Source organism: Mustela putorius, unplaced genomic scaffold, assembly GCF_011764305.1.
Source record: "Mustela putorius furo isolate JIRA1106 unplaced genomic scaffold, ASM1176430v1.1 tig00000398_pilon_pilon_pilon, whole genome shotgun sequence".
NCBI lineage: Eukaryota > Metazoa > Chordata > Mammalia > Carnivora > Mustelidae > Mustela > Mustela putorius.
Window position 1 is genome coordinate 83,149 of NW_025421371.1, and position 12,369 is coordinate 95,517.

At 39.6% G+C, this 12,369-nt stretch overlaps 1 protein-coding gene across 1 annotated transcript; it reads right to left on the bottom strand.

The window, feature by feature from the left end:
- Positions 1 to 8,217: 8,217 nt before the first annotated feature.
- Positions 8,218 to 10,614, bottom strand: LOC101692268 (olfactory receptor 3A2-like). Its single transcript, XM_004781935.3, has one exon. It carries the CDS (start codon positions 9,914 to 9,916, stop codon positions 8,969 to 8,971), a length of 948 nt encoding a protein of 315 aa, XP_004781992.3. The 5' UTR covers positions 9,917 to 10,614; the 3' UTR covers positions 8,218 to 8,968.
- Between the last annotated feature and the right edge of the window lie 1,755 nt (positions 10,615 to 12,369).

The window sequence follows — 12,369 nt, forward strand, 5'->3', positions numbered from 1 at the left end:
CTCTTAATCTCACAAAACAAACTGAGGGTTGCTGGGGGGAGGGGGTTTGGGAGAAGGTGGTGGTATTATGGACATTGGGGAGGGTATGTGCTTTGGTGAGTGCTGTGAAGTGTGTAAACCTGGTGATTCACAGACCTGTACCACTGGGGATAAAAATACATGTTTATAAAAAATAAAAAATTATATTAAAAAAAAAAAGAATTAGGAATGGATATTGGGGTGCTTGGGTAATGCAGTTGTTTAAGCATCCAACTGTTGGTTTTTGCTCAGATCATAATCTTGGGGTTATGAGATCGATCCCTGCTTTGGACTTTGTGCTCAGTGCAGCCTGCTTAAGTTTCTCTTTCCCTTTTCCTCTGTTTCTCCCCCTTGCAAGCTCTCACTCTCTCAAATAAATAAATAAATCTTAAAAAAAGAATTAGAAAGAATGATAGCCAGAGGTACACAAAGAAAAAATTAAATTTTAAGAGAATACTCCCAATATTGTTTAAATGGAAATTTTCAATAAAATAGATATAATTGTAGGAAAATATAAATTAAAATACATTCTAGAACAGTCTCAATATCCAAGTAAACCAGAAACAGGGAACAAAGTCAAGAAAATTATCAAAGAAATAATTACCCTAGTAGCAATCTCTAGCCTCATAAAACTATTGAGAGAAGTTTAATTTAACTTCAATAAATAGATTATTCTCATGCTATGTAAACTTCCTGCAGCACCAGAAAGAAATTTAAGCTTCCTGGTGTCTTTGTAAAACAATTGTAGTTGACAATGTTACATAAGTTTCAGATGTACAACATAGTGATTGGACAAGTATATATATTATGCTCTGCTCACCGGAAGGAAGTGTAGCTCCCATCTGTCACCACACAATGCTATACAATACCATTGACTATATTTTCTGTATCTTTCATCCCTGTGACTTACTCATTCCATAATTGGAAGCCTGTACACCCCACTCCCCTTTACCATCTTTTTTGTTTAGATTTATTTATTTATTTATTTGACAGAGAGAGAGAGAGATCACAAGTAGACGGGGAGGCAGGGAGAGAGAGAGAGGGAAGCAGGCTCCCTGCTGAGCAGAGAACCTGATGCGGGACTTGATCCCAGGACCCTGAGATCATGACCTGAGCCGAAGGCAGCGGCTTAACCCACTGAGCCACTAAGGCACCCCCCCCCTTTACCATTTTGTCCATTCTCCCAACCCCTGTTCTCTCTGGCAACCACCAATTTGTTCTCTGTATTTATGGGCTCTTTGTTTTGTCTTGATTTTTAGATTCTACATGTACATAAAATCATATGGTATTTGTCTAACTTGCTTTATTTAACATCATACTCTCTAGGTCCTATAGACTTTTTATGAAGTTAGCATACATTTGATACTAAAAATATCACATTTTTGGAAGAAATATATGAAATATCACTAGAGAGTAACTTTGGTTGTGACTAGAGATGCAAAATGCCAAATATAACTGTAGGGAATTTTAAATATCAGAATATTTTTAAAAATCTATCATGATTGAGAGACCTCATAAAAAATTGAAGAAGGGCGTCTGGGTGGCTCAGTGGGTTAAGCCGCTGCCTTCGGCTCAGGTCATGATCTCAGGGTCCTGGGATCGAGGCCCGCATCGGGCTCTCTGCTCAGCAGGGAGCCTGCTTCCTCCTCTCTCTCTGCCTGCCTCTCTGCCTGCTTGTGATCTCTCTCTGTCAAATAAATAAAAAAAAAAAAATCTAAAAAAAAAAAAAATTGAAGAAGATTTAATATAAGTAATTGTATGTACATAATATATCACATCAAGTGCCTAAAAGGTACTTTTTACAGATTACAATCCATTCTTGATTTAAAAGAAAAAACATCTATGTGTAGCCATCTAGGAATAGAGGGATATTGCAGGATCATTTCCAAACAAACAGGAGTAAGAGAGGGATCCCCACTCTTAATGTTTTTTATCATTGTCCTATGAAATTAACATCAAGAAATAGAAAAATCAAGTTCATGTATTGAAAAGGAAGACAAAGCAAGTTTTTTGATTGTCCATTAAAAAAATGAAGAATTATTAGAAAAAAGTAGCAAAATAAAAATCAGATATACAAAAATCTATGCGTTCCTATATACCATCAATATATATTGATGGGAAACATAATGCAAAAAAACTAATTAAAAACCGAAATTCTTATGATATGTTAAGTGACTCAAGCAGGATGCAAAACTGCACAATATGGTATTATTTCAATATCAACACAAATATACACACTCATACTCTTACACTCTCACACACAGAAATAAGACTGGAAAGAAATACCAAACTTTATTAGTGGTTCGAATAATAAAATGGTTTTTATCATCTTTCTTCCACTTGTCTCTACCTTCTCGTTTGTCTACAATGAATACAGATTATTTTTATAATATTTGATGACGTATCATCTCCTGGGAATGCTCATGAAATTCTTACAAGGTCCCCATCACCATGAACTAACTGCACAGAAGACAAACAAAAATCCTTTTCCCTGTGATATATACAGTTCAGGTTGTCCCAATATCTTTGATACTGATAAGATTTCCTCAGGGCAGTCCCTGACAACAATTGCAGCTAACAGGAGTTAGGGGAACTTCCCTGGGTGAGGCACTATGCACAGTTCTAAGTGCTTTCTATTGTATTTCTATTTCTGTAGTCCTTTATTCCTCCCAACCCTCACTATGGGATGGATATCTTTTATAATCCAAATTTTATAGAAAGAATATGAGTCACATAAAGTTGTAGAGGCAGGATTTTAACTCAGATCACAAGCAGACAGAGAGGCAGGCAGAGAGAGAGGCGGAAGCAGGCTCCCTGCCAAGCAAAGAGCCCAATGTGGGGCTTGATCCCAGGACCCTGAGACCATGACCTGAGCCAAAGGCAGAGGCTTAACCCACTGAGCCACCTTCAATCTCTGGTGATAGTCCTAGCTCTTCCACTCACCTGATATGTCATCCTGAGCACGTCTCTTATTTTTGCTTTTGAGACTTTGGTTGCTGCACCTATAAAACCAGGAGGTTTGACTTGCTCAGTAACAAGTAAATTCCCTTCCATTTTACACAAAAGCAGAGGAATGACCATGAGAACACTTACCTGTAACCACACGTAAGCCAGTGAGATTGCATGGGAAGGGATGTTGGGGGTGGGCAGTTAGAATCTGCACAAGCTTGGTCAGCTATTCCAGGGGGTCAAAGGAGTTATATATATATGGAAATTAGATTTTTTAAAAAGAGGTGGAGATCATCTCTGTCATGGGACTTCACCACAGGGCAATCCTCTTGTGTCCTTAAAATTGCCCAAGAGCAGGGAGGAGGAGGTGGGAGAGCTAATTAAATAATACAAGTCCTAATAAATAGAGCAGAAGTAAAACAGTGGTGCCCCATACCTCCGAGGTGATTTAGAATTTCTCCAAATCTTTATCTCCATCCCCCATATTGATCTGTAAGGATAAATGGGGTAGTTATCCTAATAACTCCATTTAACAGAAGGGGACATAAGAGGGATCTTTGCTTTCCCAAGGTCATTCCATGGAGTCAGCACTGAATCTGAGTCCCCAGCCTAGGTCTTGATCTCCCAGATGTCTGGTCCAAACAGGATTTGGGGGCAGAAACAAGCTGACTCTCCTAAACTGGGGATGAGGAGGAAACCTGCCTTGGATCTGGGGATGAGGAAGAAACCCAAGAGAAGAGGCAAAAACTGGAGATGCCCTTTCCAACTTGAAATTTTTTTTTTAAGATTTTATTTATTTATTTGACAGAGATCACAAGCAGGCAGAGAGGCAGGCGGGGGTGGGGGGGAGGGGGGAGCAGGCTCCTCGCTGACCAGAGAGCCTGATGCGGGGCTCGACCCCAGACCCTAAGATCACAACCTGAACCGAAAGCAGAGGCCCAACCCACTGAACCACCCAGGCACCCCCCAACTTGAAATTCTTAATGAATCCCCAGGAACAAAATACTTTCCCCACTAGGGCCTTGTTAGTGAGGACCACAGGCACTGTGTCTTGGGAGTCCCAAAATAATCCTGAGAGAGTTGGTTGAAGCACTGTGCTGTGCTGGGAGGGGCAAGGAGAACCTCTGGGAAGTTGTCCCCACCATGATTATCTGGGCCAGGCCCTTAGAAAATAAGAATTTAGTGATAGAGATGATAAGAGAGTAAATCAGAGAGGTTGTATAGTGTAACACTTGTACTCTTATGTCTTCCTCATTAATAATTCACCTAAGCCCGTGTGATAGCATACTCTCCAGGGAAGCCTCCTGGACCTTCTAGATGGATACACCTGCTCTTCCAGCTATTAGTAACTATGAAACCCTTTGAACCCCAGTTTCCTTATTTGTGGAATGAGAGAAATATCCTTTTGAAAGGTTATTGGGTGGATTAAATGAAATAACACATGTAGAGTTCCTAGTAGAAGACGACCAATGTTATTAATGACAATAATTGATAACATGTACATGACCCCACACTGTAAGAATTATATGTACCAAACCCCAATCAACCCTTACAACAATTCTGTGAAGTAGGTATCTTTACTATTCCCATTTTAGAGATAAATGTCTGAGGTTCAGAATGACTCAGTAATTTGCCTACTTAAGGGTTTTGAGGAGTTGGGGTTCAAACTTTGTCTGGTTCCAGGGTATATGATATCAACAATTATGCTATGTGATTGACTCTTCCACCCCTGTCCAATTAATCCCTGTCCTCCAAACAATATACTTGTTCATGCCATTGCTTGCGACCAATATTGCTTCTAATATGCTATGGACTATGCTCCAGGATGAGCCTAAGGCATACTACTCTCTGTAATAGCAGCCTCTCACCACCCAATAGCTTAGTCCATAGCACTGAGATTGACTTCCAGCTGCTGCCTCCAGCATAACCATCTTGCTCTCCAAATATCTGCTTATTTTCACTGCAAAGAATTATGACCTTGACTCAGTGCACTTGTGCCTCAGGTCCTGAGTCAGAGTTCTCACCCAGCATCACCAGGATCAAACTGTTGCTGCACGTTGCCACATAGGCCCAAGCCACCATTGCCCCTTGTTATTCCTGGGCTAGCCACTGCAACATTTCCCTTCCCTCTCTGAGCCTGAGTCACTGTGAGCCCCAGAAACCCAAACCCTAGTTCTATGGGAGAGCTGCATATGTTCATATGTCAGGCCTCAGCACTATCACCACAACAAGTGCACTTGATCCCAGGACCCTGACCCTGTGGCCACCATGACTGCCAGCCCACCAGACCTGGTGCCAAGAGGGATCCACTCAGTTTCAGCTTACCCCCATGGGCAAATCGGAGAGCAGGAAAATGCCAGTAGGCATTACCACCAAGGACCCCAATAACATTTGGGCCACTAAGGACTCCTGTGGTCTTTGCCAATGTTGAACTAAAAAGCATTTGCATAACAAATGAAGCCATTAATAAATTGAAAAGGCAACCTATGACATTGGAGAAAATATTTGCAAGCCTTATAATTGATAAGGGGTTAATATAAAAAATATATAAAGAACTCATTCAACACAATAAGTAAAACAAATAACCCAATTTTAAAAATGGGCAAAGGATCTGAGACATCCAAATGGGCAAGAGGAAACTTGAAAATGTACTCAACATGACCAATCATCAGCACATTAAAACTATCATGAGCCATTACCTCACACCTGTCAGGATGGCCATTATCAAAAAGGAAAAAGATAGTAAGTGTTCATGAGATGTGGAGAAAAAACAAACCTTGTGCTCCCTTTGTGGCAGGGTAAATTGGTAGAGTCACTAATGGAAAACAGTATGGGATTTCCTCTAAATATTAAAAATAGAACTACTGTATGATCCAGCAATCCAACTTCTGGCTATAGACATGAAGTAAATGAAATTACTATCTGAAAAGAATATCTGTACTTCCAAGTTCACTGTAGTGTTATTCACAGTCGCCAAGATATGGAAATGACTTAATATCCTTTGACAGAGGAGTACATAAAGAAAATATGATATATAGATAGATATTGATATACATGCACACACACACACATAGTGCTAAAAAATACACAAATGGAACTTCTGACACTTCTTACAATGAAGATGGAGTTTGATAGCATTATGCTAAGTGAAATAAGCCAGAAAGAGAAAGACAAATTTAGTATGGTATCACATTTACATGAAATATTTTTTTTGAAGATTTTATTTATTTATTTGACAGACAGAGATCACAAATAGACAGAGAGGCAGGTGGGGTGGGGGGCAGGTAGGAAGCAGGCTCTCCGCTGAGCAGAGATGTGGGGCTTGATCCCAGGACCCTGGGATCATGACCTGAGCTGAAGGCAGAGGCTTTAACCCACTAAGCCACCCAGGCACCCCTACATGAAATCTTAAAAGCAGAAAAAGTAAGCTTCATAGATACAGAGAATAGAATGGTGGTTGGTAGGGACTGGCAAGTAGGCAGGGCAACATGGGGAGAGTAGAACATAGGGCACAAACTTTCAGTTATAAGATGAATAAGTTCTGGGGATCTAATATACAATACGGTGATTACAGTTGATAAGTATACTTGAAATTTGAGTAGATATTGAGCATTCTCACCACACATACACATACATGAGTTAACTATGTGAAGTAGAGGGTGTGTTAATTATCTTGTTCTTGGTAATCATTTCATGTGTGTGTATACATATCATCATGTTGTACACTTTAATATATACAATTATAGTTATCAATTATTCCACAATAACCTTGGGGAAAATTAATTCCCAGTGAAGAAGTACTAATGAATTGTATTGGTTAGCTCAAGCCTCCATAACAAAATAACATAGACTGGGGTTAAAAAAAAAAGATGGTTTGGGGCGCCTGGGTGGTTCAGTGGATTAAAGCCTCTGCCTTCAGCTCAGGTCATGATCACAGGGTCCTGGGATCGAGCCCCACATTGGGGCGCTCTGCTCAGCAGGGAGCCTGCTTCCCCCTCCCCCTCTCTCTCTGCCTGCCTCTCTGCCTACTTGTGATCTCTATCTGCCAAATAAATAAAAACCTTTATAAAAAAAAAAGATGGTTTAAATTAAACAACAGAAATTTATTTTTTCACAGTTCTGGAGGCTAGAAGTCCAAGGTCAGGTGCCAGCATGGTCAGGTTCTGGTGGGGCTTCTCTTCCTGGCTTGCAGGTGGCTGCCTTCCCACTGTGTCCTCACGTGGCATGTTTCTTCCTCTCTTACAGGGTCAGGGCCACAACCTAATTTAGCCTTAGTTACTTCCTAAAATACCTCATTAATGCTTCCTAATTAATCTCATTTAGCCGTAATTATTTCCTGAACACCCTATTCCATATATAGTCACACTGGGGGTTAGAGCTTCAACATAGGAATTTTGGTGGGACACTTTTTAGTTCACATCATGGAAAATAAACATTTGAAAATGTATTCAACCTTATGTGAAGTCAAAGATACGCATATTGAAATAATAATTAGTTTTTTTCAACCATTACAATTTCAAAATTAGGAGAATTTATTTTAATAGTTACTGTTTACAAAGCTGTGGGGAGCAAGAAGTTTTACTTATCATTGTAACAATAAAAGAGTGAATTTTTGTGAGGGATCAGGGGAAATATATATAAAATATAATTACATATTAATAATATATATTATATATACTACATATATAATATAAAAATCTCTTTTATTTTTTCAACTCAGGAATCTTACTAATTAGAACTTATAGAAATGCTTGCAAGATAATAAAAATCACATCTTTGAAGAATATTATTTCTATTATTGATCATAATTATAGTAAATCAAGAAACAATATAAACTATCAGAAGAAATATGGTTTAGTAAATTATGGTTAAGTCATAAATTAACACTAGGCAGTTATTAAAATAGACAAGGTAAGTTTTTAAAAATATTTTGATAGAGAATAAAGTCTATCAAGTAATGTATAAACAAAAAAGACATGGCATAACATGTCCCTATAAATGTGACATACCCCTATATATTTTTATATTGATACAAAAATATGTAAATATATTTATATATGTATAAACAGCTAGATGGGAGACACCAAATTCTTTTTTTTTTTTTAATTTGACAGAGAGAGAGAGAGATCACAAGTAGGCAGAGCAGCAGGCAGAGAGAGAGGGAAGCAGGCTCCCTGCCAAGCAGACAGCCTGATGTGGTGCTCAATCCTAGGACCCTGAGATCATGACCCAAGCTGACGGCAGAGGCCCAACCCACTGAGCCACCCGGATGCCTCCAAATTCTTTTTTTTTTTTTTTGTACCAAATTCTTAATAGCGGTTTCTTCTGGAAATTGAATTATGAAGGGTTTGGGTAGAGAGGGTGAAGATTTGACTTTCATTTTCTACTGGCAAAATTTTGTTTTGTTTTCATTTTTATAAACATAATTTCTAATGGGAAATTAAAATCAATGAATGGTGTTTCTATTTTAGGAAAAAAAAAAGTCCCAAAGGAAGTATAAGCTCTCACTCTTAAATACCCTAGAATTTTGCAATGTAGACAGAGTACTCAATGTCTCAAATTATACTGTACTAGGTCTAGAATCTTGTGTGGGACCCTGGTGTCAAAGCAAGTTGGGGAAGCTGTTTCAGGGAAACCCGGACAGGTGGATGTACTAACACTTGGTACTAAGCTGTGACTTTCCATATCCCAGTTTGTAGAGAATCTTTGCTGGGGTCTTTTTGGGGTCTTCAGCAGAAAATAAACAAAGGTTCTACCTGTAGGACCATGAGTCTCCCAGCTTGCAGAACTTCCTGGGTCCCACCTCCATCTGGTGTGGAAAGGGTATCTAGGACCAAAAGGCAACTAGCCAAGGATTCTGGTCAACAGAACCTGCACACATATTATTAGGTAGAGCCTCCCTGGGGAACAAGAAGTCTTACTTCCTAACAGAAGTCATTTTGCTCACGGAGCTAGGAGAGAAGGAAAAAATTGCTGCGGTTCTACCCTCCTAAGTCACTCCTCATACAAGGGCTCGTTTCCCTGTGAGCACCTGCTGCAGAGCCCCCTGCACATCAGGGTTCCGGAGGCTGTAAATGAGTGGGTTCAGCATGGGGCTAATGACAGTGTTGAGGATGCCGATCCCTTTGTCCTTGTCTGAGGCCTCTACTGAGCCCAGCCTCATGTAGCTGAAGACACCTGTCCCATAGAATATGCCCACTACAGTGAGATGGGAGCCACATGTAGAGAAAGCTTTCTTTCTGCCCTCAGCAGAGCGGATTCGTAGGACTGCAGCTGCCACATGGATATAGGAGGTGACAATGAGAATCACAGGTGCACCTGCCATGAGGATGCCCAGACCGAAGAGCAGCAGCTCATTTAGCTGAGTGCTGGAGCAGGAGAGCTGAAAGAGCTGTGGGAGGTCACAATAGAAGTGATTGATCACATTGGGACCACAGAAGTTGAGTGTGGCTATGGCTATTGTGTGGGTCAGTGCATTGGTGAAAGCTAAAGCCCAGGACACAGCTACCAATATCCTCTGGACTGTCTGGCTCATTCGGGTGCTGTAGGTTAGGGGCTGGCAGATAGCCAGGAATCGGTCATAGGCCATGGCTGTCAGTAAGAAGCAGTCCACACCAGCCAACTGATGAAAGAAGAAAAGCTGTGTGAGGCAGGCTCCATAGGGAATTGTACGCTTGTTGGACAGGAGACGAGCCAACATCGAGGGAACAGTGACAGTGATGCATCCAACATCCAGCACTGATAGGTTTCCCAGGAAGAAGTACATGGGGGTGTGGAGTTTAGGCTCTATGAAGATGGCAGCCAGGATGCTGAGGTTGCCTCCAACTGTGACCAGGTAGGCAAAGAAGAAGACTACAAAGACAACTGGTTGTAGCACTTGTGTCTCTACCAAGCCAAGCAGGATAAACTCAATAACAGCTGTTCCATTGGTCCTGGATTCTAGGTCCATAGGTCTCTGAAAGAGATCAGCGTTCTCAACTTAGTTATTCAAGAAAAATATATCAATTCCCTCTCAAATGCCTAGCCCCAGGTAAATTCCTAAGTGTCTCTAGTGAGTATGAGTATTTTCCCACTCCTTAGGCCATACCTAACTCATTATCCCTCTTTCTTCACCTCAATGTCCTCACCCAAGTTCCCGGTGAGTTACACCACTACTACCTTGGTACTCCCCCCTCTTGTGAAAGATATATAAAACCTGTCTTTCAGTGTTCCCTAGAATCAAGGAATAAGGTCCTCCCACCAACAAGCTGTATGAAGAGATTTGGAGAAATATGATGCTAAAAGCAAAAGTGAATAGTTAGTAAATAGAAACAACAGAAGAATGTATCATAAGTCCTTGTAAGTATATTGCAAAGGAATACATATATGGCAAATAAGTAAGAAAAATACCAAGATAAACACAATTAAGAAGTGAAAGGCAGCAGGTCAAAAATAAATCAAATAACTTTGGTATACTATCTGCTCCTAAGTCTGAACAATCGATTCAAGAACAGTCTCCAAACCAAATAAACCAACTACAACTGAAAAAATAAAAGGGGGCAGGAGATCGTCAATAATATACTTCCTGGTGTAGGCTCTAGGCTCAAATAATTCTTGTACAAATTATTTTAAGCTGTCAGTGTAAATATAGCTTTCATGTAATATAAAATTTCCTTAACTTAGGAAAAAAATTGTGATTTTTGCCTTCCAATTGATTAAAAAATTTTTAAAACTTATTTTAATTTTTTATTTTATATTATTAAATAATATTATTAATATTATTTTTAATTTTTATTTTTTATTATTTTTGAAAGCAAGAGAGAGCACACTCTCCTTCACAGAGGAAGAGGGAGAGAGAGGGGCAGTGGGAGAGGAAAAGAAAGAAACCTAAGCGTAGCATGGAGCCTGATGCAGGGCTCAAACTCTGGGATGGTGGCCTGAGCCAAAATCAAGAGTCAGATGCTTAACGAACTGAGCCATCTAGGTGCCCCTCCAATTCACTTTGCAAAAAAAAAAATGGGTATTATTCTACACTACCCCCATTTGATACTATGTGTGCAAAAATCCTAAGTACAAAAAAATGAAGTCCATTATCTTTTTAAAAAACTAACATATAATGTATTATTTGTTTCAAGGGTAAAGGTATGTGATTCATCAGTCTTAGACAATTCACACTGCTCACCATAGCACATACCCTCCCCAATGTCCATCACCCACCCACCCATCCCTCCCACCCCCCTCCACTCCAGCAACCCTCAGTTTGTTTCCAGGGATGTCCTCTATCATCACTGATGTTCAGCATAGTACTAGAAGTCCTAGCCTCAGCAATCAGACAACAAAAAGAGATAAAAGGCATCTGAATTGACAAAGAAGTCAAACTCTCACTCTTTGCAGATATGATACTTTATGTGGAAAATCCAAAGACTTCACCACAAAACTGCTGGAACTTATACAGGAATTCAGTAAAAGTGTCAGTATATAAAATCAATGCACAGAAATCAGTTGCATTTCTTTACACCAACAAGACAGAAGAAAGAGAAACGGAGTCAATCTCATTTATGATCACACACAAAACCATAAGATACCTAGGAATAAACCTAAGCAAAGAAAAAAAGAATCTGTACTCAGAAAACTATAGAATACATATGAAAGAAACTAAGGAAGACACAAAGAAATGGAAGAATATTCCATGCTCATGGATTGGAAAAAAAATATTGTGAAAATCTCTATGCTATCTAGAACAATCTGGACATTGAATGTAATTACTATTAAAATACCATCAACTTTTTTCAAAGAAATGGAAAAAATAATCCTAAAATTTATATGGAACCAGAAAAGATCCCAAATAGTGAGAGGAATGTTGAAAAAGAAAACCAAAGGTGGTGGCATCACAATTCCAGACTTCAAGCTCTATTAAAAGCTATCATCATCAAGACAGTATGGTACAGGCACAAAAACAGACACATAGATCAATGGAACAGAATAAAGACTCCAGAAATGGACCCTCAACTCTATGGTTAACTAATCTTACACAAAGCAAGAAAGAGTGTCCAATGGAAAAAAGACAGTGTCTTCAATAAATGGTGTTGGGAAAATTGGACCGCCATATGCAGAAGAATGAAACTGGACCATTTCCTTACACCACACACAAAAATAGACTCAAAATGGATGAAAAACCTAAATGTGAAACAGGAATCCCTCAAAATCCTTGAGGAGAACACAGCAACCTCTTCGACTTCAGCCACAACATTTTCTTCCTGGAAACATCACCAAAGGCAAGGAAAGCAGGGCAAAAATGAACTATTGGAACTTTACCAAGATCAAAAGCTTTTGCACAGCAAAGAAATCACTCAACAAAACTAAAAGGCAACAGGCAGAATGGGAGAAGATATTTGCAAGTGACATAGCAGTATCCAAATCTAG